Source organism: Motacilla alba, chromosome 5 (genome assembly GCF_015832195.1).
Source record: "Motacilla alba alba isolate MOTALB_02 chromosome 5, Motacilla_alba_V1.0_pri, whole genome shotgun sequence".
In the NCBI taxonomy this organism is placed as follows: Eukaryota; Metazoa; Chordata; class Aves; order Passeriformes; family Motacillidae; genus Motacilla; species Motacilla alba.
In genome coordinates this window covers 52,026,887-52,053,433 of record NC_052020.1, presented here as the reverse complement: position 1 = coordinate 52,053,433, position 26,547 = coordinate 52,026,887, and the positions used below count along the sequence as shown (strand labels likewise).

Genomic DNA, 26,547 nt, shown 5'->3' with positions numbered 1-26,547 from the left:
CACTAGCCAATATTAAGCAAAGCTCTCATTCTCTGTGAATGCAGCTTGTGAAATCATTCCTGTTTTCTGGACTTCTGATTCTCAGCCTCTCTTTCCCAGCTGCAGTTTGCCATCTCCTTCCCTGGGGCTGAGTGCATCCCCCTTTGTGCCTTCTGGCTTGGTTTGCTTTTTCTGCACTTCTGCACTGTTCACAGAAAAGCAGTTCTGTCTTGCCTGTGCCAGTCTCCCCACAGTCCTGGGAACCGAGGCATAATCCTGCATCTCCTAGCAAAGCCATGGCATGTACCCAGTCCCACACTCATTATGGAGCTCAGGCAATGGGCCTACTCGTGCTGCCAAGCACAATTTCATGCCTGGCCAAACATAAACTGTCACTGGTCAAATGTCTTGAGACTTAAATGCTCACCTTTAATCTGCCATTCACTCTTTCTGCCTCATTTAGAAAGAGCTACAATCTCTGTGCAGCTTGCAGGAAGGCCTTACACTGACAATTCAAGACTTTCAGGTAGTATGAAGATGGCAGAAATACTAAAACAGCCTTTTCCCAGAGTTTTCTGTGCCTTACATATTCTTTTCTGGGAAAATGTATTTTAATGGTGTTGTATGAATTTACAAATACAATTTGAGAGTAGTACACTAGCAGAGTATTTGCAGTGCTCTGTGTGACAGGGATCAAGGCAGGCAGGCAAGGTTCATGTGCTCAGTGTCCTCAAGCTGGGACTAGATAAGGTTCTAGTAGTTTTTTAAAAGTTAATCCTCTTTTGCTAACCATTACTGTACATCAGCTTTCACCTTTTTCCAATACTGTCTTTTTGCTGTAACAGTGATAGCAAATAGTTTAAATCAATGCTCCAGCAACCTGACTGCTCTCTTGCTCAGGTTTTATGGGGGAAGTGGGCCAATCCCAGTAGTAATGTCATGGTGTCATTAGCAGTATTACATAAAATTGTCCTCAAGGAATGGAAATGCACAGTGATGCTGAGCAGAGCATTCCTGCATCTGCCCAGTACCAAAGAACCAAAATGCCTGGCTTTGTGGCAGTAAATCCAACCAAAACATGATTTCATTGAGAAAGATGCAAAATACAGAAGAGAAAGGTTTGCTAACCACCGGTGCTTGGGAGAAGAGCGATATATAACTACTAAAGCAGTGAAGTCTAAAACTAATATAAATTTACTTTTCAGTCATCCCTGAGATAATAATGCCCTGCAACCTCTTGTCATCCCAGCTGTGTGTGTTGGGGTGGTGTCAGGCCACATCACCCAGCCTGTAAAGTGGATACAATACATCATTCCTCTTCTTACTGATTGTCCTTAATATTGTAAACCAACTGAGATAATTTCTGAAAGACACCACATGACAGGGAGATAAACGTCATAGTGGCGCTGCACTAAAAGGCTCTTTTCAGGAATATTTTGACTGATTGATTATGATCCCCAGCTGAGGGACAGCCTCCTGGGCATTCACTGCAATGTCTTGGTACTCTTCCTTTCTTACTTCGAGAGAGTCTCTTTCCCATATCTTTCTTCCAAGAAAGAACAACTTCACCGAGCAAAATTGGTGAAATGGTGGCATCCGATGGCTGGTCTCAGATGGCCAGCTCATGCACCCTGACTGCTGTCATTGACCTTTGCTTTCCACCCCAAACCAGAAACAAACAGTATTGTGAAACATCAGAGACCTCTGAAACAAAAAAAACATCTTTCACCACCCACACAGCACTGTCAGCTGTGCCAGATCTAACCCCCCCCCCCCCCCCCCCCAAAAGCAACATTTACTCCTGAGAAGCTAAGTCTGGAGAGAGTTTGGCTTTTTCATTTAGTTTGATGCTTTTGAGACAGCATTATTCACCAGAGATGATCTGCACATAGTAGCTTGGGCTATTTGGGGTAAAAGTGAGAAGAGTGTCATGGAGGGAATGTAACTCTGTGCTGGGATAGGAATAGGGATGATGGTGTTTTTCTTCACAGAGAAACAACAAGCTGAAGGAATTAACAGGGTCATAATTGAGTTTCTTGGCACTTTCCTACAAGAGACACATATTCCACATTTAAAAGCCCTGGGAGGCTTTTCTTCCCGTTTTTTGGAATGTGAAATACAGCTGTAATGAACACTGGGTCTTCCACAGAAGACAGCTGGACAGCAGCAGTTCATTTTGGAAAGCACATTCCTTCCTTTTTTTCTTGCTCAGCTGGCTCCAGGGTCTGCTCTGCATCCCAAACCGAGCATCCCCCTGTCCAGAGGTACCCTGCTCCTCACCTGTTCTGGAGCCCCCTCTCCACGTGCACAGCTGTTGGGGCAGGGCTGAACCATGGCCTTGCCATAATGGGGTTAACCTTAAACTGGTTTGCTCAAGAGCAAGCAGCTGGAGAGCAGCAGCTCCCAGAGGAAGCTGGCTGTGCGCCTGCCACTCACTCACAGGATGCCAGGCTGAAGGATCTGAGTGTCCCAGGAGAGGCTGTGACAAAAGCAGACCATTGTGCCCAGCTTTCCTCCATTACTTCAGGGGAGCAACTTGCTTTTATTAGGAAACGGAAACCGAGCACCTTATCTAAACCCAGGGACAGACAGCTGGGGCCTGAGGAAAGGCAGTTGCTTTGTGGAGGGTCTGCCAGTAAAATAATGAGATTGAAAACCCCAGTATACATTTAAATAATGCACTTGGGAAAATGCCACAGCTGCCTTGCGTGAGGTGTTTGGATGAGAGATGCATGTGTGGTAGAGGGAAATTTCTGATGCACAAAATCTCTCACTGAAGGTTTAGTGCCTCAAATCTGGCACTCCAGGAGTGCAGTTTTACAAGTCTCAGGCTAAGCTTGCAAAAGTCCTCTTTGTGTCTCTCCCACTCAGCCAATCCTTCTAACAATAAATGTAAATCTCTCAGCGCTGATGCCCTTCCCTGCTGCTGGGAGGGGGAATGTAGCTCACAGACCCATGGGAGGTGCAATCACAGGGCTCCCTGCTTGCACCAAGTCCCCAGGACAGGGGAGCTCCGAAGTGTTCATGTGTTCTGCACACCTAATGGGAGACTCAGGTGATATTTTACTTCTCCTTCTCCATAGTAAATACAGGGAGTCACCAAGCTGAGTGTTTGTGGGAATTGTAATGAGATATATTTAAGAATGATGCAGGGTAGAAATTCCACCCAGGATTTCCTGCTTCAGGCTCTCAATTTATGCCTGATATTTCAAAACCATCTTTAGAAAAACACCTTATCTTGACTGTGGAGGTAACAAGTCTTCCTTAGAAAAATTTTCATATGATGATTGTGACTTAAAGGTACACTCAGTGCTTCTTTATTCATCAGATCTTTTCCCTTGGCCTGTCACCTGCTGCTCACCCAGGCTGAAATTTATAATGGTGCAACCCAAAGCAAAGGAAACAAGAGAGACTCACTGCTGATGCTATAAGCTCTGCTGCCAGAAAAAATAGTGTTCAAGGCTATGCCATGTCCATATTTATCATTTTAGTAGGTCATAAACACATCTCTGTAAAGTCTTAGATTAAATCCTGTGGAGGGCAACCTACAGGATAAACTGAATTAAATAAAATTAGATTTATACAGCTTTAGGCTGCTGAATGCTTCTTTCAGTCTTCCCTGCAGATGCTGGACGTAATGTTTTGGATCCATCGTGGAGTTAACCCTGTGGTGATTCGTGCCCATCAATGGGATGATGCTGGTTTACACCAGATGAGGATCTCATCTGTAGCACTACCTGTCCATCTCACATTTGGTTTCATACTTCAGTCAGACTGTAACAGATTTCTTAAAGTGCATTTAAACACACAAGAAAATGGACTAGAGGCATGGTGGCATTTTCCCCAAGTCATGGAGAACTTGGAGCCTCCCTCCACATGGCATATCCGATCCTGACTTGTCTGTACACGCGGAGATGTGATGGCATGAACAGATCTTCAGTCCAACAGGAGTTTTGCAAGGCAGCCCTTGACTGAGGAAAATCTGCTGAAAGGCCAGAGGGACCATGGGGGCCACCCTGGAGGGGAGAGCATTCCATGTGCTGCATGTCCTGGTCATGGGGTTTGGTTACCCAGTGTTTTCCTCCCCAAGCAGGTAGTGGTTTCTGGCCTCAGGTCACAGCATCATGACCTTGTGTCATGCCAGCTCAGCCCATTGGTTTGTGGGGGAGAAAATAAAACTTGAGTGCTACCAGATCCCTGCCCAAGCTCTGCCTCTTGGTTGCTCATGGGCACTAATTATGAGGGAGGCTCTTGCTCTGCTGCTGTATAATTATGCAGAGCACAGTCCAAGCCTTAATATAGGGCTGAGGCCTTAATATAGCTCTGAGTGAATTGCTTTTGGTTTTCTCATGTTCTGTGAAAATATATTTAATCTTGTACCAAACAATGGAGCAGCCTCCTAGCAATAGAATCCATATGGAACACGAGGTGGACACCGTGCCTGGGCTGGAGCTGCTGCCCAGGAGCTCTTACAGGAGGTTGGTGTCTTGGTGCATTTGTTGTCTTTGGGTTCGGAACTCGGGGTAGCAAGTTCAGGAAACTACTCCTTTCTCCACAGCAGTCAAAAATTTGGGTTTGCAGAAGAGCAAGGTGGGTTAGCAGATTTTGGATCATGTGTAGAGGCAGTGTAGGAGGAGGCAGGATGCTGACTTTGGTCCTGTGTTAGAAGCAGCTGCAGATCACTGGAACATCAATTTCAGTGAAGAGTGTGCCGCTGTTCCCTCCGTTGGAGCTCTCCTGTGCATGGCACACTTGCCGAAAAATCGCCGCTCTCCTGGTGTGCCCCAGCCCCCGGAGTGCCAGGATGGCCAGGACGTGCTCCTTCCTGCAGAAACCAAACAAGACCTGGCTCACATCTGGCCAGCAAAACCAGCCCAGAGCAAGTTGGTTGTTTGAGCAACCTGCAGCTGCGCTGGAGACAGAATAAGACTATAGCAAAGCTCCAGGGACCGACCCCTCACCACACTGGAGGAGCCGCCAGGATGGAAGTCTGCAGCCTCTGGAGGTACCAAACCAGTGAGCAGCAGCTCCTGCCACACCACACTGGTGGGACAGCCTCCTGCTGCTGGTGCTGCAGGGAATTTCCTCCTCTTCTCCACACCCATGATGCCCTTTGCGTGTTTTCCAGAGTGGCTCTGGACCTTTTGTGTGATGATTATTTTGAGATGAGTAATGGAAGTGCTAATATTTAGGAAGCTGATAGGCACTAATTAGATTAGAGCTGGAAAGCCAACTTGGAAACATACACTGTTCCAGTAATCTCAGTGTATACAAATTCAGCAATGTCTCTGAGAGCTCAGGGGAAAAATTAACAGGGACCTGAACAGGAAGCAATGCAGGTCCGGCAGGTTCCGCCTCGTTTTCCGAACTTCATTGTTAAAATAATGTTACTCAATAATGGAAGAGCAGAAATTAAATAAACCAAGAGCACAAGCCTTAAAATCTGGCTTGGGTCTGAGACTAATGATGAAAAAGTAGCCTTGTAAATGGCTTTTCTGACTGGAAAATTGTTTTCAAATAACCATCATTGATGATTAGCCATCCTTCCCAGAACAGGCACTGCCTCTTTCGGCTTAGTCTGGCCACTGGGGTTAAACCCTTATTTATTTGTTTGGTTTTGTTTGGTTTTTTTTGTTTGTACCTATTTTTTTTTTAAAGATAGGTATGTTCACTCACCTGAGTAAATTACTCAGGAATAATTGTTCCTTTACATGTCCATGTCTTGAATTCCCCCACATAGATAAGCTTGAAGAATATCTGAACCACCCAATTATAAAAAATTCTGAGCCTCAGTTTTGGGGAGAGGTGAATATGTTTAATGTGATGGTTTTTCTCAATATTTGAGGGTCCACTACAGTATTCTAGCAATTACTTAAATCTTATAGATTATTTTGATTGCATAAATGTCATCCAGTGCTGAAACTTTTGGTGTTTTTTGTTGTTTTGGTTTTTTTTTCTGAAATTACTCTGATGAAATGGAATTTATTGCAGTCTGTACTACTGATATTCATTCTCAGTGGTTGAAAGAAGAACTGTAGAAGAGAAGGTAATTTCTGATTTGCAGCTGCTTAGCCATGCACAGAGCTAGTCACTTTCTTTACTTTTCCAAGAGTTTTAAATTTTCCAGATGCAGCCTTGGAACAGAAAATGGAAAGTACGAAAGAAAGAATTTGTAATTTATTCCAAAATTTAATGGTTGTGTTGAGGCCATTTCAGAAATTGCAGCTGAACTGTGTCAGTGGCTGCCACACCTTGAGGTCTGGGCCTGGGAACAGGAGACAAACTATTTGCTCCTAATCTGGACCCTGCAATTGGCAAACAGGGCTGATACTGGTGATGCAGTGGAAAGCAAACTGGAGCTTCACTGTGAGGTGAGGTTCATTTAGAGCAATAAAATGGAATTTAGTGATAGAATGCATGGGGATGGTTCAAAACTCTGTCAGAGGAGCTCTAGACTTGATATTATGAAGCATTTTATAAATGAGGTGCTGGAGCAGCTTCCTAGAGAGGTAGTTGATGTCCCAAGCCTGTCAGTGCTCAAGAGGCATTTGGATAATTTACATTAACAGGCCTTTAATAATTTAATACATTAACTTTTAGTCAGGCCTGAAGTGATCAGGAAGTTGGACTGGATTATCACTGTAAGTCCCTTCCTAATAGACTGAAATAGTTCTATTCCATTCCATTCCATTCTATTCCATTCCATTCCATTCCATTCTAAAATGAAAAGGCTTTGAAGGTAATTTGTGTGCATTATATGATACAGCACACAGGGGGGAAAAATAAAAAGTATGCAGCCATAAAGAGAGAAAAATAAGTAGGGATTCCCACTGTTGCTGGAATCCTGATCTCTGATGTGTGGCTACCCACAAAGAGAAGCTGAAGAGCTCAGCCCAGGCACAGGACAAGCTGGTGCTGTTTGGGATGGAGCCCAACAGTTTTGGCATCTGCCATTTCATGTACCTGATATCTGGATAGTCCTGGCACAGCTCCTTGACATATGCCTTGATCTTGTCTTTTTTCTTCTCCCCGATGATATTGGCAATGTGATATATGACGGGGAGGAGCCAGTCGGCTTTGGAGCCCTGTGGACAAAGAATCACATGGGGACATCAGGGACAGCAGCACCTGCTAAATGCCTTTTTCCCTGTGGCCAGAGCACGGCAGTGGGATGTACTGGAGTGAGCCAGGACTGGTGCAGGCAGGACAGGCTGCCTCAGGCAGGCAGCAGGGTGCTGGGTGGCAAAGGAAGGCACCCCTGTGGGCTCTCCCAGACCTGATCCTGCACTTCCCAATTCCCATGAGCACCCAAGCAAGCCAGACCCTCAACAGGGCATTGTGGCTGTGGTCCAGCACAGTAGAAGATGCCAGAGACTTCACCTCCTGCTGCCTGATAGTTTCACGTGCCTCATCTTTGAGATGGGATTTAGTGCCCTGGATGCCTGACTTTCCACAAAATCCAATTAATTCAACTTTGACTTCCCTGAAAATCCCAGACTGTTGCAGTGAGAGATGGAAATGTTAAAGGTTAACGACTCAACCAACTGCAATAATTGTTTTGACCAACAAATCCCTAAACTGCAACAATCAAGTCTTGTTGCTGGATCTACAGGTGGTGATACCTTCCTCTCTGCTATCTGCTTTTATCCTTTCTTTCTTTTCCTTATATATTTTCTTAAGTGATATTTTTATACTTTTATAATGTTGTATCACTATAGGTAATAACCAAAATGTCTACATACTTCCTTTCCATTGTAATCAAATTGTTTTAAAATAAACCAGCCATATACACACACATCTATCTATCTATCTATCTATCTATCTATCTATCTATCTATCTATCTATCTATCTATCCAATCTCTCTACATCTCTATATCTCACACCAGTCATTCAGTGTTGTGCCACTCTAATCTGGCCCAAGGGATTTATTAACAGGAACCTCAGTTACCCCACCTTCAGGGTTGGGTTGTAATAGTTGTCCAGTCACAAAACACTCAGGCTGCCACCACTTTCTCCCCACACCCTGCTGTACACAGACTGTGTACCCAGATGGAACTTCTCATGGGACTCAACTCCATGAGCTGTATCCAGGGTAGGGATCCTTTGGTGACAAAGTGCATCCCATGGCCTGATGGGAACAGGCCCAAGAAGAAGCTGCCACAGGATGAGTATGATCCTACAGCACATGAACCACCCTATGCAAAGCTCCCTGGGAACGCATTAAAACAGCAGGGGCTGCCATCAGAGAGCTGCCAATGCACAAGCTGCCAATGCAGAGAGGCTGCCAGGCTGGAAACCTACACCGTGAACCTGCAGTAACCACCCTGCTCACTCTTCTCAGCATTTCTGTTTCTTGTGGCTTGTCCTCCTCAAGAGGTGGTCTCTGCCTGGTCTCTGTGAAGCCAAGTGGGAAAATTGCACCTTTGGGAGTGGGGCAGCCAGGGGATGCCAGGAGAACTCCCATACCTGATCAATGAGTGCATTGTGAATGATTGCAGCTTCCTGGCTCATCTTTCTGCTCACTTGCTGACGTGTCTCCCTGTTCATTTTCCATCTGGGTTTGATGATCTGTGTGACGTATTCCTTCACCACGTATTTGTGAACTTCATGTAGAAACTCCTGGTTAAAAAGAAGCAAACCTCATGGGGTTTTTTTGTCCATTCAAGGCCAAGGCAGTGAGAGAGGGCAGGGAAAGCCCTCAGGTCTTTGGCAGCACCTGAGGGCATAGAGGAGGTACGGGAAGGCAGCACACCATCAGCACACACTCGCTCATATCTGCAGCCCCTAGAGTTATAAAGAGCAACCACTGTTGCAGAAGAGGCTGAAGGTCTTACCACAGCCTGAAAATGATGTCATGGCCCCTCAGCATTCCTGTGCCCAGGTGTGGGACTGGCTGCCTACCTGCCCCAGGGGCTCCCTCATGTGCTGCAGGTGCTCAGAGAACTGCGAGACTGCTGATGCCAGAGAGTCCGGCCTTTCCATCGCCAAAATCCACTTCTTGGTCAGGATTTTCTTAAGTAGCGGCTGAAAAAAGACCAACTCACTGATGGCACAGCTATGTTCAGAATAGCTGATGATGCCCCAGCTGAAGGCACCCAGCTATACACGTGATCTCAGGCTCGAACTGAAAGCACAGAGCACCCCCTCTGCATGAAGGCATACAAGGAGCAGGCTGGGTTTCTCTCTCCACCCCAGGGAATTCACACCCATGTCTCCCCTTCCTGGGTAGGCGTCCCAGTGCAGAGAGGAGAAGCGTCACGCCCTGAGCAGGAGATGTTTTGGCATTAAAGACTTATTTAGGATACCTCATTTCCTTGCTCTGTGCCACCTTCTGATCCACCAGCTCTATTTCTTTAGGTAAATAAATTTGTTTCTCTAATGTATTGGGGAAGAAAGAGATGAGAATGTTAATCACAAGCAACTCAGGCATGACTAGAACAGGCTGTGGTGGGCAACCATGTATGCCAGTGTTACATGGAAAGAAAAATTCTCATGGTAGTGAATCTCTTGGAAATTAGCCCAGTAATCCATCACCTCTACAGCCTTCTCCATGAGGAAATCAAGGTCTTTGTGTTCATAGCCCTTCCAGGAGGCTCTCTGTACTCCTGCAGACCTGCATGAAGTCTTGCTGGGATTTTCCTTCTGCTCCTTCTTCTGATGTGGTGTGGGGGAAATGGCGGCTGGGAGCATCTCCAGCTTTATGCCTCATGGTTAGGGATGACATGGGAGTGATGGCACTGTTTCCCATCTGTCCTCGGTACAAGGTACTCTGACCAAGTGTCCTTAACAGGTTATTTTCCTTTGTTGGGTCCCTAGAGCTAATGTATCTTCATATAGAAACAGCAATATCTGCTAAAGACTTCTGGCACCTGGAAGACCCCTCCCTAAAGGTCAAATCCAAAATATCCTTCCTCTGGCATGTCCCCTTTTCTCTTCCTAGCTCTCATGAGCTCTGTCTTTAGACTCCCGGCAATCTCCTTCCCAATTATCTCCCCCCTTGCTGTGCTCCCAGCCTGCCTGAGAGCTGTTTAGAAATGCTTTGACTCTGCCTCTCTCAGTTCTCACGACATTTCAGCTCTCTTGCTCAATACCTTGGCTCGGGGCCTTTCCTCATCTGCTGCTTAGGCTCCAAGACAAGATCTACAGTCACTGGAAAGTCCCCTTGGCCAGGAGGGCTTGGCTTAGGTTGGAGAAATTCCATGACTGTCCTAGTTTCTGGAAGTTATGTTTGGGGATTTAGAAAGTGAATTAGAATAAGTGAAAAGGGGTGGGATCAAAGGCTTGATTTCCCCCCTCTCTTCTATAATACCAGCTGGAGCTAGCAGACCCCAACTGGCTGAGAGCAGAAGGGTTCATCTACAGCACCTGAGAAGCACAAACTTCATTGCAGCACATTGCCTTTTAGACCTCTTAACACAAGTCAAATTTTATCAGAGTTTTATCAGTTGATACAAGACCTTTAGCATTCTCATTCTGGAACAATCAGTCTCTTGTCACCATGGGAACAGCCTGGAAAAATCACCCCTACCAGAATGAATTCTGTCCTATCTGAAGAGGTTTCTGACAGATTGTGATGGTAGATCTATGAATCAGCGAGTCAAAGTCCTGAAAAATCCAAATGATTTGATAGAAGGAAAAGTATCCCATTGGTGGTGTTCAGCTGGCCTTTCCTGTGCTTCACTTCAGATAAAATTTTCCCCACTGCTTTGCCTGAGAGACTGGAAGCTGTTAAATATCCTTTTCTTTTGATTGCTATTAACAGCTTGAAAAATGTATCATTGCTCATAGCAAAAAATTCCCAGGATTCTGGAAGTGTTGCTTTTTAAGGAGGATTTCCACAGGTGTTAAATGCATTTTGGAGGGACCAGAATGTCATGTGCTGCAAAATGAGGTTTAGTTGGTGAGACAAGGGAAGGGCAATGACCCTCAGCTGCTGCACATAACCCTTATAATGAGGAAATAATGTGGCCAAGATCCTCTTACCTGTGTTTTTGTTCTTAATTTTGTTAAAAAAATATTTGTGAAGTTCCTCGTCAGAGCTGCCAAAATCTCCTGCAGTTCTTCAGTATTGACTTTAAACGCTGTTTCTAACCCTGACCTACAGAGAGATAGAGATCACCAATGAGTTAATGTTAAAATGTAAACTATTACACGGCCCTAAGCATGTTATCTGGGTTGGCATGTTGGATATCATTTAAAAATAAACTTGTGTTTCTACTACTTCCTCTTGGAAACACTTACTGAGTCAAAGTAATGGCTCTTTTTGCACAATCCTGTACACTGAAAATTAATCATAGATGAGTAACTGTGGTTAAAAACCCCCTCAGATTTCCTCATCAGGTGGGACAGTGCAGCCATGCGAAGCAGTTGCATAGGCCAGTTGCTTTTTCACTTGAGCAACATCTCTGCAAAATGATTTCCAGGAACCTGGGACAGAACTGAGGGTTGTGGGGGAAAAGTAAATAATAAAGCCAGAGAAGGGAAAGCTGCTGACCCTGTGTCCCCTGGAGCATGTCTGATTCACTCCACACAATGTCTATCAGCATCAGCTGGGATGGTAAGTACAGGGGTGGAAACCTGTGGAATTTTGTAAGGACAGTGCACACTTCTGCAATGTTTCACCTGACGAGAAAGAAAACTTCTGAGAGGTTAATGGAATTCCCAGAGAGTGTGTGCGTGTGTGTGTGTGTGCTTTAGGGGCATTGTGACCTCCTGGATTTCTTCTCACTTTCCATGCCTGTCCCACTGTAACATGCTCAGTGTTAGTGAGGTGGTAAGGAGGGGAACTGAGGCAGCACCACCACAAACAAAAAGGCATCACCTGTGATGCCTGAGCATCCCTGGATGTGCCCCATCCACTGCTGTAACCACAGAGAACAGCAGGTTACTGTCACTGCCCAGATTTATATGTCTGAGGCTGCCCTGGCAGGACTACAAGGCACCCAATACCATCCCTGTCATCCTAGGCTGGAGCTCAGGACTGTAGCTCTGGCTGAACACCTGAAGTCTGGGCCCAGCGTCCAAAAAAATCAGACACCTATCTCTGCCCCACAAGTCATCACCCCAGGCTGATGAAGGTTTAACTTGACTCAGGAATAAACCCATCACCCAAACACTGCCAGCTCCCTGCCTGGGGCTGGCATCTCCCTTCTCTCCATTGCCGGGCAGGGAAGGGGCAGCAATGTCCCGCAGGAGCAGCAGGAGGCAGGGAAAGCCATTTCCTCGGCGAGGTGAGCATTGCTGGAGAGACCGTGCCATCTAGAGACTTGCGGGCGGTAGTGCTCTCTGCGGCTGGAGCCGTCGGCTCCTGCGAGACACAGCACGAAATCCCCTCCATCCCCTGAATAATCCTCGGCACATGCATCCCTGCCGGAGCGGTGCAGCAGCAGGGGCTGGAAATCACACCCCAATCTTTCGGGTGGCCAGAGCCCACGCACTAATCCTGTGCTGTTTTGCCGGGTTGACAAACAAAAGCACCACATCTGCATGGCAAAGATGTCCTCAGATGCTGATGAGGCCCTGGACCTCAGCACGGGGCTGATGGACCAGACCCTGGGACATGCACTCACTGGCACCATCCTGCTTATGGCGTGAGTGGTAGATCCTTGACAGTCAGCCTGAGGATACCTGTTCATCAGAGGCACTTTCCAACATGTGCCTTGAAGTAACTAATTCATGCAAAGCCCTGGAAGTTCAAGATGCCAGCAGCAATGGCAGGCATTTATTTTTGGGTTGAGTGCTTTCATGGAATCTCCTCCAGCCCAGCGCCAAAAGCAGCCCTGAGGCCATGTTCTGAGTTTATTCTGCTAACCTCCAGAACAAAAAAAAAAAAAAAAAAAAAAAAGGAAAACCTCCCCTGAGGATGAAAAAGATGCTCTGAAAATGAGTTCAAAACTCTCATGCAAGCACTGCATCCATCCATATTTCTGTCTCCACCCTTGTGGCTTTTATTTGCATCCCTTGGGGGAAATCCTCCTGTGAGATTAGGAGGCTGGGCACCCACCAGGGCACCTCAAGGAGAGCTTGGTCTTTCCTTTCCAGCTCCTGCCACCCCCCAGACCCCAGAAGCGTGGCTCGGGGGGAGCAGACTTACACCAGGTCATGGAAGCTGTTGATGTAGGCAACAAGGTGGGGCACAAAGATGGGGCTGTCCTGGGCAGTGCTCCACGCCATGAACTCCTGCTCAAACCTGTAGGAAAATACAGCCAGGTATCACTAACGGTGGGGCACTGAGGATGCCTCATCTTCTGTGTACATGGTGGTGGCAGGAGACACCCGTGGCTGGCCCAACCTGTCCCCTCTGTATGCAGACAAGTTTTCTCCAGCTGTCATAACAAGTGTGTGCAGTGGAGGGAATAGATGGCAGATAATTGTGGGTTTAGGATGTGCTCGCTTGAGCAGGTACGCAGCACTTTTGGAGAGATGCCAGGGATGTTGGGAGGCCAAATCTCTGACTTTTCCTCATGCTGAGGGTTTAATTGCAGGTGTGGTACACAGGCTTATAAGTCTGAGCCTTCATTTTGCTGGCTTTTGGGGCAATATATTATGTGCCTTTTGAGAACCCAGGGCTGATTTTACAACAGAAGATGTACAGGAATAGGGCAGCACACCTAACTACTTCCCTCCCCCCAAAACCTCAGTGTGGTTGTTAGGTAGTTGTGGTTTTTTTGTAGCACCAATGTCATGGGATTGACAGCTGTTTCACAGCCAGTTCCACACTGAAGGCAGGAGGCTGTGTGCTCAGGCAAGCTTTGCCTGGTGGTCCCATTCTTTGTCAGGGTAAAGGAACCTGCTTGAGCTGGCCCCAGCCACTTGCATCTCAGGTTTCTTTAAGTAAAAGCTTAAGTTTCAGTGTTCCCTTAATCTGAGAGCCCTGGCTGCTCCAGCTTGCATTTTACGCAGTTTTTGGTTTTTAAAAAAAATCAAAATAAAAAAGAAATAAAATGAAAAAAAAAAAAAAAACAAAAAAGAGAACAAAGAAAAGGGAAAAGAAGAACAAAGAAAAAAAAAACATTATTTCAGCAATTTCCTTTGAACACTGGGTAGATTTTAAGGGACTTGAGAGACAGCCCAGCTGTGTGTTTTGCCAGGGTATACAGAGAGGGTCTCATGAGCCCTTTTTTATGCCCACAGTCAGAGAAAACCTTTCAGCAGGACTCATCCCAGGATACCCCTTTGGGCAAGCAGGTTTTTAGTCTGAGGGGTCCATAAACACTGCTTGCTCATGACTGAAGCTGCAAGTGATCAGTATCCAATGTCACAAAAGTCCTGGGTGGATGGACTGCAGTGATCCCATCCCTTTCCAGGTAGCAGCTACTTCCCAGACCTCTGACATTAGATATTTGGACTCACAGAGTCCCATCTGAGTCTGTTTATGACTCCCTCCCTCCCTCCAGCTTGCTTTTTACTGGGCTCATTGTGATCTCTAATTCTCCCAGGTGCAGCCTTGTGCCTGCTTAGTGCCATTGTCTGGTCCAGTGCCTGGACCTCTTCCCTGTTTTTTTACCAGTGTGGGACTTATTTAAAAAGAAAGTACTGCCCAGAGCAGTGATGACCTTGGTAAGAATTCAAGCAGCTCTGCCATGCACAACTCAAGCATTTTTGTTTCCAGGCTTCCGCTGATAGCTCCAGATAACTTCACGTGCTGCCCGATGATCTAGAAAAGGGAATGAAGAAACTCCAGTGAGTGGGACAAGCACTGGTGAAACATCCTTCACAAGGATCTCATGCAGCTTTGGTCAGTAAGAATGGCTCACCTAGCAAAGGGGCAAACAGCCAACTTGTTGCCAGGAGGTTTTCATTAATCTCTGGCAGTTTTAAAAATTATAATGTAGAATGGGCCAAGAAGCAGCAAATAATTTGTGATGTCATCATTCACCCCTAATGGCCTCATGTCCTTCTGCTGTCTGAGTGTGAGTTAGAGGCAGTGTTGGCTAGAGCTCGGGGGTGTCCTGGTGATATCCTCCTCTTTTGAGGGAATTGCTCGAATTCCCCCAACCCAAAGCCCAAGGGGAGCTGAGCTGTCCCCATGTATGACCCCATGATAAGGGTGACTATAAGCCCCATCCTTGAAGGTCCACACAAGCCCCCTTCTCAGGAGTAATACCAGGGCAGCACAGAGGGTCAGGCATCATCCTGAACTCTTGTTTGTACTGGAACTCCTCCCACATTCCCATTCCCACAACCTCAGCTGCTCTTCTGGACTGAGGTGTGTTGCAGTCCTACTCTGGTACTTCCCATGGCTTCGTATCCATCTGCTAAATCAATTCAGACCTGCCTTCCCTGTGATTACATAATGTGTCATATTCCTCTATGGAAAAAAGAATCACATCAGCGGGCAAAACTCTTTGATTTTCTTTCTTTCTCTCTCCCTCTCTTTTTCTGTTATTATTTAATTGAAGTGACTCAACCAATTGAATGATGAGAATTAATCCAAACCCCTCCTGCCTTTATTACCCAGTAGTCCCTAAGCTAGTAGGGACTTTTGTTTTTTGTGCTGTTTAAATTGGAGTGGCTGTCACTGCCTACAGCCTTTCCCCAGCTTCCACAGCCCTGGGACAAAGTTGCTCTTTAAGCCAAAGGTTTTTTCAAAGAAACCTTTTCTTTCCACCTTTTTTCCAATTCTCTTTCTTCTTCCTAATCAAAGAGGTTTAGGGACTTTAAAATCAGTTGCCTATTATGTTGCTGACACAATTGACAGCAGGTTTAATTTGCAGCTAGAAGGCAAGCGGGAGAGCTAAAAGTTGTAATAAATGGCATTTTCTGCTCTAATGTATTCTGCCAGTGTGTGACTTACATAAATTATCGCAGGAGGCGGTACCTCCACCCCAGAAGGAAACGATCCAGTTTCCCTGGAGCCACAGAGACACCCCCCCCACCCCCCCCTTTCCCCCAGCTAATTAAATACCGTTTGAATATCAAAAGAGAGTGAGGCGTGGTAGAGGTTTTCCTTCTCTTCTAAATGAACTTCCTTCTCCCACTTCTCCGTGACCTCTAGTCTCAGGATGTTTCCAAAATAACTTTTGATTTTCCCCTAAATGTTAAACATAGGAAGGAAACGTGCAGCTCAGGATAATGAAGCAAACACAAGTGCAGCACCTCGCTGCATTTTGCTCCATCAGCACCTGGGTGCGGCCACCATGCAGGGCATGGAAAAGTGAGCAGAGTCACAGGCCTTGCTCCAGACCTCAGGAGAAATCAGGAGCTGTGCTGTGTGTGCGCATGGTACTCCCAAATCAAAGGAGAGTTGTTCTCCTGGCAGGGAGACGGTGGGTCAGCTGTTTGTTTGATTGCAAAGTCCTCCAGCACATGGAAAGCACCAGGTCAGGATTAAAGATCAAACCAGTCCTTTCCAGGGTACAGCCAGTCAGGTAAGCAGCAGCACTGTTCAGTCGTGGCTGACAAATCAATCTTGTTGCTGGTGAAACAAAGTGATCTTTCACCAGCACGGCGGAGCAATACTGACTTCATTCAGCTGGGTACCTTGAGCTCACCTTGAGCTGTGCCCTGATTCAGAAATGATTTGCAAAAAATGTCTGAGTCTAGCAAAGAGCCAGGAAAATCTTAACACGGGTTGCCAGACATGGACTGCAGAAAGATAATGGGGAAGGGGTTCATCAGTGGACACAAACCACGAGTGTGTTCCCTGCTGGGGATGTCCAGAGTCTGCCAATAGCACACCTCAGCTGGGCTGGAGGAGATCCCACACAGGGACAGTAGCTGCTACAATGCCTTTGCCCCTGACTTTGCAATGCAAAGTACAATCTGATGAAGCCCAGCAATGACCTTTCAGTAAGTGTCTGCCATAGTGAGTGGGTCTGGTACAGTCCTGTTGGCTCTGCTTGTATCCCCAAGGTGGTATTCAGGAATTTTTTTGCTTTAGAGTACAGGCCACTCTGTGAAGGGCCAGTAGGACTCAGCACCTGGTGGGGCTGGAAACCACAATGTAGTCATCCAAGACCTCTGTCTGGGAGGCTGGGGCTCCTGTACCTTCCCTGGGGGGCATGTGGGGACTAGGTCAAAACTCTCACCTTTGCAGAAGCAATGTAGTCGTTTTTCAGTTTATCCCAATCAGCTGGTGTTAACAGCAAGGACAGGTTTTCTGTCTTAACCTCTGGTTTGAGCTCAGGATGACCCAGAAAGAGTTCACTGGAAAGAATCAAATGAAAAAATTATAATGCCTCAGAGTGTGAATAAACTGATAGAATATTCATGCAGCATGAGCTACATAATTACTAAGCCATGAGAAATATACTTAAAGCTTAAATTGTGCTGCTTGTTTTCAAGGTTTAACAAGAAAATCTTTCCTTTCTATTCAAAATCCTAATTATTCAAACCCGAAATGATCTAAGGTTCCAGCCCACTTCAGAAATCATGAGACTTCTGAGTTGTTTGGACATGAAAAGTGCTATGAGAATTTACTTTTTAAAATAAACAACGTGAAGCTGATTCATTTGACTAGAAGCTTGCAAAATGCCTTTCAGGGTAATTCCTGTAGTAGCACGTTGCTTTGGAGTTAGCCCATCTCCCTGTCTCTTCTGCAGTGTCATATCACAGCTCATGTCAGCCTGTGATTTGTCTCTGTGCATTGTCCTGATCCAGGGGAGGTGGCAGAGCAGGACCTGGAAGGCACTGCCATGCCTGGGACACGAGCCATGTTCCCCTGCAGATGGAAGTGGTGGGTGGATGTGCAGCTACAGAGTCTGACTCCAAAGAGGGCTCAGCTGACATGAGGCTTTGCTGCTTACTTTCCTCTGGACTGACATGTAATCAGGCCAGCTGATTAGCACAGAAGCAGGGGAAGGCAGGGAGTGCCTGTTTTCCTCTCTCTGGGGCAGGAAAAATGTTATTAGCCTGTACAATCGAATGTGCTACTCCTGCAACCTGCCACAGACTGTGGAGGCGCTGCATCTTGCAGGGCAGTGAAGGTGGAAAAGAGAAAGAAGAAAATATTCATGCCCTTGATGAAGTGGGGCCTAAGTTTTGAGCTGTCATCTTGTTAATCGAGGAACACAGCTGCAATGTCCTGCACACAGCCTGCACATTTGCTCAGCCACCAAAAAGGGTTCCCACTGCCACACCAGCACTGTGCCCACAGTTGGGTTCAGATACAAGTGAGGACTGTAATGTAAAAGGTCAGGCTGCTGCAGAGTGACTGCTCAGCATAAAATAAGTCCAGCCTGCTGGTAGTGTCCTGGAGTCAATGCTTCCGTGGTCATGGTTCAGGTTTCCCGGAGAGGAACATCTCCACACGTGGAGTATTGCATAACCCAGCTACTGCCAGAGCCTGCTGCTCATTCTAAAGGAGAACACAGATTTAAATATGGACTCTCCACCACCACTGAAAAGACAAATGTGTACTCAAGGGGCCTATTGCCACCTCTTTCTTTGCTTTTCTTTTTTTCCATTTGTTTGAACTGTAACATCAAAATGAGTTGGGGTCAGTCAATCTCTCCTTTTTGATTATTTATTTCAAGAGACAATTAAGGTTTTTTTTGAATGGGAAAATCAAACTGAAATAGCCCAGAACAGCCAGGTGATTGCAAGCAGTGCCCAAAACAACTGCAAACTCTCAATAAACCCTTTCACAGCAATTTAAAGAAATTTGGCAGGGGCACTTTTCTTTGGTACAGAACCTGGCTGCTGAAGCTCATTTCTTTCCTTGCTCTTCTGCAATGCCAGGGTGGGGCCATGCAGGAATTTTGCTTCAGACGAGATCTGCCATGATTTGTGATGCTGAGGGGGTTACACACATTATTATGGTCACCACACTCTAGGTGGGGTTTCAAGAGCAACTGGGTTAAGTTCAAAGAAGAAACCTCATGAGGGCTGTTCAAAACAAGGACCACCTGCAGTGCAAATGTTTCTTACCCAAAAGCTACCCCAGGCTAGGGATGTTCTGGGCAACAGTGTGCTGCTCCTTGCCCTGCTCTGTCACTGCCTCCTTTCTGACCATTTTGACCCACTGTTTGGCTCAGTGCTGATACTCCTGCCTTCGCTCCTTCTTTGTTTTATTTGAGGGCTGCCAATGGGTTTGTGTTTCTCCCTTCCTTGAACATCTGGTTCAGGCCATACCTGGAGGCCAGCTACCAGGACAGACACAATTTTTTTTTTTGACAGAACTGTTTTCACATTCTTATTTTCCAGACCCCTGAACTGCAAGGAGCTATGTCTTCAACCCCTCCCATTCAACTAACAGACACATCTGAGACAGAGCCTTTGTTTTCATGTGTCTAATTACCCTCGATGATGTCTTGACTCCTCTTTTAGAGGACTCTGACCCTATGCATGGGGGTTAACATGGCCGGTTTCCAAATGTATCAGGCTTTTAATTAAACAGGAAAGAAGACATCCCCCACAGGCCCCTGCCTGTGCCTGGAAAAGTCACTGAACAGCTGTTGGATCTTGCAAAATATATGCAGAAAGGAGCAGGTTTGTCATTGCAGGTTTATCAAATGTGGAGAGGAGCTTCCTGGCACATGGGAACAGCAAGTGGGAGAGGGAGGGGGGAAATAGGGTGATACAGATCTGTAAAAAGCAGAAAGTGTTTTATCCACAGACCCTTGTCCCCACCTATTAACAAATTTGCTATCTGGCTCCACTGTAGTCACTGCATCTAGCTTGCTTGCTTGCTTGGAAAACTGAGAATAGCTTGTTGGTTTTGGAGTACCCCACAGCCCCATGGCTCCCCAGAGGAGCAGAGGCATTGTGGCAAACACAGCAGCTCACCTGTGGTAGGTGTTGGCCACCCAGTCAAGCAAGGTGTAGAGCTCGTGGAAGTCCAGTGGTCCCTGGGAGAGTTCTTGCAAATGTGAGGCAATGGCATTGTGAAAAGCTTCCACATATGTGTCACACACCTGGTACTCTTCTGGATAGCATTTTTTTACTGATGACTTGATTTTCAGTAAATCTTCCCTCAGGTGTTCCTGGAGGAAACGTAAGTGGAGATCAAGCCAAGAAGTTGCTTCTTCCCTTGATGCCATGGGTGCCTTCAGGACTCTTTTCCTTGCACTCTCGTTGATAGCTTCCCTCCATTTCTCCCTCCACTTTCTGGGCCTGCCCAGCAAATCTGAGCCAGGACGAGCAGCATTGTCTGTCCTGGGATGAGCTGCTTCTTCAAGGGCAATTAAAGTCACCAAGGAGGTCAGCATGGTGTGCTGTAAAGTGGGATCCTCCAGTGTTCCATCCACTATGGACTTGATTGCATTTGTGATGGAGTTATAAAGCAAATCCACATCCTTGGATTTCCGTACAAGCTCCTGGGGGTTATCGCTGTATCGCTCAGAATCCCGTTCAGAGATAGTCTCATCTTCCATTAGCTTGATACTTGCAAATGCTTCCAAAAGTTGTCTTTTCTGAATAAGTTCATTGATTTCCATTACTGCAGAAACAGGGGGAAGGGGTTGGGACAAAGCAGGCATTAGGCTATTGACAGGTTGGTAACATGACAAGATGCCCGACAGGGAGACTTGCAGGGGGCTGTTCAGAGTAGTCAGGTCCCAGCAGTGCCTCTGAGACTGCCCCTGGGCCTCCCTGATCTCCCCAGCTCCTCTTGGACACAGGAGAGGAAAACAGTGGGAAAGCAATCACTGCAAATTGAGCCACATCCCTAAACAGCTGGTTACAGAGACAGGAAATATCAAAAAAATTGCTGATAGCTCTGCAGGAAGGCCTCAAGCAATGGCTGGTAAGGCTGCACAGAGGGACACTGGAGGCTCAGGCTGCATAAAACTGTCCGTCTGCTGGTGTGGAGGTGAGGTGGAACTGGCAGCAGGAATGGTTCAGGACATACCTTACCAGGAGGATTTCCTTTAGCAGAGGTGTTCTTTTTTCCCTGCATACCACTGTGCTCAGCACAGCTCTGCTGCTGTGTTGGCCATGGTGGTGTAGCCCAGCTCAGGCATCTCTGGCTGAAAGGGCATTTCAGTGTGCTGCCCAAGAGGGCAGGGAGAGTGCCCAGGGTTCTGGCAGAGGCAGTGGGAGGGAGCACAGCGGGCCAGATGCCTTTGGGTGTCCTGAACTCTTGGGTCAGATCTCTCTCTCGATGCTTATGTCTGTCCCAGCCTACCCACAAGCATGTCCCAGAGATACTAGGGCCCTGGAGAGCCTCCTATCTCTAAGCCACAGTCAGGTGCCAAGCACTGCCTCACACCAGTGATGTTTTTTTCCCAAGTGCTGAGCACTGCTGTTCTCAGTGGTTTGGGGAAGTGTGAGCATTGTAGGGGCATCTAAACCTGGGGATCTGTGGTGCTCCTGGTACTCACATGGGTTTCTCCACTTCCTTTGCTTTTGGCACCCGCTGCCAGAATGGGCTGGTGTTGGCTGGGGGGAGTCACCCAATACTGTTCCTCCCAAAGTGGCTGAGGCTTACTGAATTTCCTATTTGTTTTGCAAAGTCTTAATCATGCAAGAACCACTGTCTATTTGCCAGTAAGATAAGAAGTATCTGCCATGTATTGAGGAGATCCAAGAGCACTGTGAGCTTTTGAGAGACTCTGGAAACAGGAGATCCCACTCTGACACTAGGCATAAGAAAAATACTAAAGAGAAGGGAAAGGGTGTCCCTTAGGCACGTGTGGCCACTGCTTCTGGGACATACACATACAAAATGATACGGAAAAATTGGAGAGCACTCAAAGAAGGACTGGCTCATAGCACATAATTTCTGCCCTTAGGCTTGTCTGCACACAGGTTTTATGCCATATGTACCAAGTAATCTTTGTAGCATAAGAGTATTTTTATGAAGACAGAAATATGCCAAATAACTAAACTATTGATGCATCACAGAACACATAGATCTTTGAATGCCTACATGGTGCTACAGTTGCTTCTGCACTCAGAAAGGAGGGAAATTCTACTAATTAACTTAGTCTCTTCTAGATAAATTAATATAAAACCTGTGTTTACACAAATGCTTGCAGTGAGAGACTAGAGAAATACATTCTGTTCTGTTTATCAAAGTGAGAAAACACCATTTAATCACCATCTAGGATAATTATTCAGGGAGGTGATGTTGGGTGCTAAATGGATCTTTAATTCAGCAATACAAGATCAGCCAGCTGGTGGTTGAAGGAAGACAATTGAAAGGCAATTAACTATTATGCAGCTTAATGGTGCACGTGGTGGAATCTCCATCACTTGCCATATTATCTCAGGATGGGATGTGTTTCTGACAGAGCTGCTCTAGTCCAAGCTAAACACAAGCTATTGGGCAGAGAATGGGCCTTATTCCTGCAATTTCTCAGCTCATTTATTTCAGGAGATCAGAAAGCTTGTGATAACATTTTCTGCCACTCCTCATCTCTGACCCTTGGAGATCAGACTAGCCAAGTTTCTGAGATGGGCTCAGATCCAGCTTACCAAGCTCACAGTTTATCACTGTAAAGCAGTAAATCATTTCTCAGCACAGTAGAGCACATTACAGCAGTGAGGCAGTGTCAGCCCATGCATCTGATCCCTCTGGCACCCTATGCAGTACACCAAGAATTTCTTTCTAGAAATTTAGGCTGAGGAAAGGCCAAGTCTTGTTTCACCTCAGTCTATCTCCAGGTGAATGCATTGTAGCACCTCTGCCTTGAGACGGTGGAGGACAGCAGTGCTCAAACCATTATCAAAGTCATTGCAGTCTGCTCACACCTGGGGAAAGGTGAGAGCTATGCCAAAGGGAATTGTTATAATTTGTCTGAGACCTATCTATAAAATGCTGACAAAACACATGAGAGTAATCAGCCTGAGGAAGACAAAAATCAAATACTTGCAACACTGCTATCATGAGGACAGGTGGAAAGTCAATGCAAGAGAGCAAAATATCTGTGGAAGTCTCTTTGCAAGGCAATCACTAAGACCAGGAACCAAAGTGGAGCTTCCAAGCCAAATCAGAGCCAAACCATCTTTCTTCCCCTCTAGGCCTTGCAGCACCCTACAGAGCACAGTTGGAGGACCATCCAAGGTCCAAGTCTGAGAGCTGAAGAGCAGAAATTGTCTAGGACAGCAATGCAGGCAATAGTACACTGCACTTGTAGATATTGTCAGACCAGCAGTTCCCGTACTGTGCTCAGCAGCTTGGGGACTGATTCGTGTGATGGGCAATAGAACACTGACAGGCTGATAGGCTGGCTGCTGATATGGCTGAACTAACTCAGAGAAGGCCACAGGGCAGCATGTTTAGTGACAGAGCCTTGCCCAGGATGGGCCAGGTAACATCCAGCAAGTCCATGTGAGGGGTGCAGTTGCCTTGTGAAGGGATGCCCGGTTCTTTAGCACCTCTGTTGGGCCCAAGTCTTACACACTGTAAATTAATGTTACATTTATCCTGCCAGAAAAATGGCACTGGTGGTTTTGTGTCTTACCTGAAAGAGGTTTTGCTTCAATGGGCTCACATATTTCACCAACCTTCTCCATGCTATTACAGATCGTGGGTTTGTTCTCCTCGTGGCTCCTGAGTGTTTGCAGAATTCTTTTTGCATTCCAAGTGCCATTATCTTCCTTCCCTCTCTCTTTCCTCAGACTTCGTTTTGATTTCCGGATGCTTAACATTGTTTTAATACCTCTTTCAAAGAACCCACTGTCCCTGCTCTGTGAATCTGAGCTGCTCAGTTCAGAAGTGACCTCCATCTTTTCCTCCCCTTGACTGTTCAGTGGAGAGGCTGGTTCTGAGGTGACGCTCCTTGTGTCTAACTCCATATTTCTATTTATGTGGTCCTTCAACAGGAGGTTTAGCAAACAGGTTGATGGCAATCACTGAAATGCATAAAACAGCAGAATTAGAGATGTCCTTAACAGGTTATTGCTGTGTCTCTAAAGTCAGTCCTGGACTGAAAATCTGCCCCATTCCTTTCCTGTACCTAAATACAAGGACAGAGCAAGATGTTGTAACCTGTAGCTGCTGAAACAATCTCTCTACCCACAGACAGCAGATGCTGGCCTGCACCTGGTGCTCTGGAAAGCTTCACTTAACTCCATAAAACAGGCAAGTGGCAACTATTTCTCCAGCACCAAGGAATCATGAGATATCAGAGATGTTGAAATCTGTGTGAGCATACCATTTCAGTGGGTAACCAGATATGGTTTAACTTCTAGGTGGATTTCCAACCATGCAGGAATAATAATCTTCCTGAATCTCACTGGGTTGTTTCCACTTTATGATGTGAATATAGCATCAGTTGCCACTTCTGCCCTGCTCAAACCCTGAGCTGCTGCTGCTGCTGGACATGGCCCAGGGGTGAGTGGCTCCCAGCAGGTGGCTGAGCTTTGCTCTAGCCCCTTCCACCAAAGCCACAGTTGTCTCTGCACTCTGAATCGTCATGGTTACAGCACTGGAGGCAGTACAAGGCAGGAAGGGTTCACATCAGTCATCTTGCCTCCCCAGTATGCCAAGGATGGGTATCTCCAGGGTCAAACAAACTCTGCACAAGCCGCAGGGGATGCTGCAGGAGATTCCAGATTTTGGCAGAAGTGCTCCTGTCAGTGCTGCTGAGCTGCAGTCACAGCCTCTGCACTTGCTCAGTTCTTGCCCTGTGGCAGACAGCCTCCCTTCTGCCCACCCTGAGGGCTGCCCAGGTGTTTGGGAAGAGGGAGGAGAGAGGTTTTGCCTTTCCTCCCTTGCAAAAAGCTCCCAGATCAGCTGATACAGTCCATTCACAGAGCTATTGTACATTGCAGTGCCCTGAGAATGGAAATGCCACATTTCTCCAGAGCAGGCTTCAGGCAGCTGAGTGAACAGTTGAAATTAATAGAAACAGCTATTGCTTGAGGTAACACAGGAACTGCCTGTCTTGGGTCTGTCCAGCCCACAGAAGCCAGAGATTGAAAAATAATTGCAATCAATAGACATGTTGGGACTCTGGAAAGAGTCCTCTGCAGTCTTGTGACTCAGTCAGAGTTTTGCTCCCTTGTGCATGTTTATTTCACAGGCTGCAGGGATGACATCTTCCCATGGGTTTGCTGAGCTGCTCACCCAGTGGGGCTCAGACCCTGCCTCACACACTCTCACAGGAGGGAGTATTTCACCATTCACTGCCTTGCTCAGGAGCTCACCCATCACAGCCCATACAGAGGGTGGGAGGGAGAGGAGGGCACCCCGCTGCCCAGGGATTTCAGTGAAGGGAGGCTGAGATATCAGCTCAGACTCTGCATGGAGGTTCTGCAGACAGAGCAGAGCAGCAGCAATGGTCAAAGGGGTGACCGACATGGTGGAGAGAGCCGGGGGAAAAGGAATAAAAGGTGTGAGCCCATGAGAAAGGAAAGGAATACATACCCCAATAGTGACAGAAGTGATCCTCTCCACAGCAAGCTGGGACAGCACAGGTGTGATCCACAGAAACTGGGAGCAGCTCCGTGCTGCAGGAAATCCAGGGCAGATGCAGTGGCGGGTGAGCAGCTCTGCAGGACAGAGCTCCGGGCCAGCTCACCCACCTCAGCTGACTGGGGCACCATCCCTCACACATGTGCTGCCTGAGGGGCTCCCTCTGGGAGTGGTGCTGCTCTCCATCCTCCTTTACCCTCTGAAAAAAGGCTGTTAAAAGTGGAAAAAAAGGCCTGTCTGTTCCTGCCCAAGAGCTCCAGCACCTTCTCTTGTTTGATCTCTGGAAAAGACTCAGCACTGTTTCACTTTCACTACCTCTGAGCATTTAAAAGAAGAGGTGGGGGAAAAAAAAAATTCCAGGTTAATTATTACCCTGCAAGGGGGGACAGGGGGTCAAACCAGAAGTTCTATGATGGGGTGAGCTGCTGCCTTGAGATGGCCTGGGGCAATGAAGGGAAGGAGCATTTCAGGATGAAGTCCTGTCCTGATGTGGGCTGAAGCCCCACATTATCTGGGTAGGGGGGTTCAAAAGCAGCCCCAGAGCTGCTGTGTGGGATGGCTGCATTTCACCCCCTTCTGCCCTGTTTGTGCAGGTCATGGGTGGCTTGGTTCCAGTAATGATTGCCAGACGTGGGTGAGGGACAGGGATAATGTGTCCCCTGGTTAAATATTTATATATTCACGTCCTCACTTTGCCCTGTGGGCATTTATTTCCATGGGGTTGGTAGCCCTGGATCCCTCAATTCTGAGAGCATTTGGGAACCTTAGAGGGAACTCAAAGCAAAAGAGCACAAAAAAGGGGCCTTGAAGGTTTAAACAACATTAAACACAGTCACTTGGTTTGTCACTGAGTTGTGTAAAATTATTTAACCCTGGGGTTCCTTTAGTACCCAGATAGAGGCAAGTCAGGCTGCCAGGTGTCCAAGGTCCGGGTGTAAAGCAAGAGGGGTAAATCAGGAGGTGCCACCATGCCATGGGCAGTGTGCACTTCTTTAGGAGCTTGCCAGCATGCTACCTGTCCCTGTGATAAGGGACATCAAAGGGATTAGTGATAGATAGATGCAATAAATGGCATTTGGGCTTTGTGCTGTGCAGAGGAAAACAGAGGGAGAGAATGGAGGATAACAGCCTCCTCTGCCTCTGGGAGAGACTGTGTGTCCAGGAGATGGAAAGTGTGTGGGATGGGAATAATTATGATCATGTTAAACAGGGAAGTGTGGCAGCACGGACTTGGTGTGAAATTGCCCTGATGGTGAGATGGGAC

General features: G+C 46.8%; 1 protein-coding gene across 1 annotated transcript; it reads right to left on the bottom strand.

Moving 5' to 3' along the window:
• Positions 1-2,488: 2,488 nt before the first annotated feature.
• EXOC3L4 (exocyst complex component 3 like 4) lies at positions 2,489-25,580 on the bottom strand. Its single transcript, XM_038139144.1, has 12 exons — positions 25,236-25,580; positions 23,329-23,719; positions 19,709-20,360; positions 17,011-17,128; positions 15,888-16,013; positions 14,536-14,636; positions 13,074-13,169; positions 10,964-11,078; positions 8,882-9,004; positions 8,447-8,599; positions 6,943-7,064; positions 2,489-4,804 (listed from the first exon to the last, which is right to left on the bottom strand). Exons 2-12 carry the CDS (start codon positions 23,660-23,662, stop codon positions 4,642-4,644), a joined length of 2,103 nt encoding a protein of 700 aa, XP_037995072.1. The 5' UTR covers positions 23,663-23,719; positions 25,236-25,580; the 3' UTR covers positions 2,489-4,641.
• Positions 25,581-26,547: the final 967 nt, after the last annotated feature.

What these genes read in the sequence shown, in the direction of transcription:
- EXOC3L4 (XM_038139144.1), bottom strand. Translation starts at nt 23,662, where the DNA reads ATGGAGTTAGACACAAGGAGCGTCACCTCAGAACCAGCCTCTCCACTG. An exon ending in CTGCTTGAATTCTTACCAAG is followed by an intron (nt 13,170 to 14,535) that starts GTCATCACTGCT and finishes ATTTTCCTACAG; the next exon opens with GTTTGAGCAGGAGTTCATGG. An exon ending in AATTAAGAACAAAAACACAG is followed by an intron (nt 9,005 to 10,963) that starts GTAAGAGGATCT and finishes GTCTTTTTTCAG; the next exon opens with CCGCTACTTAAGAAAATCCT.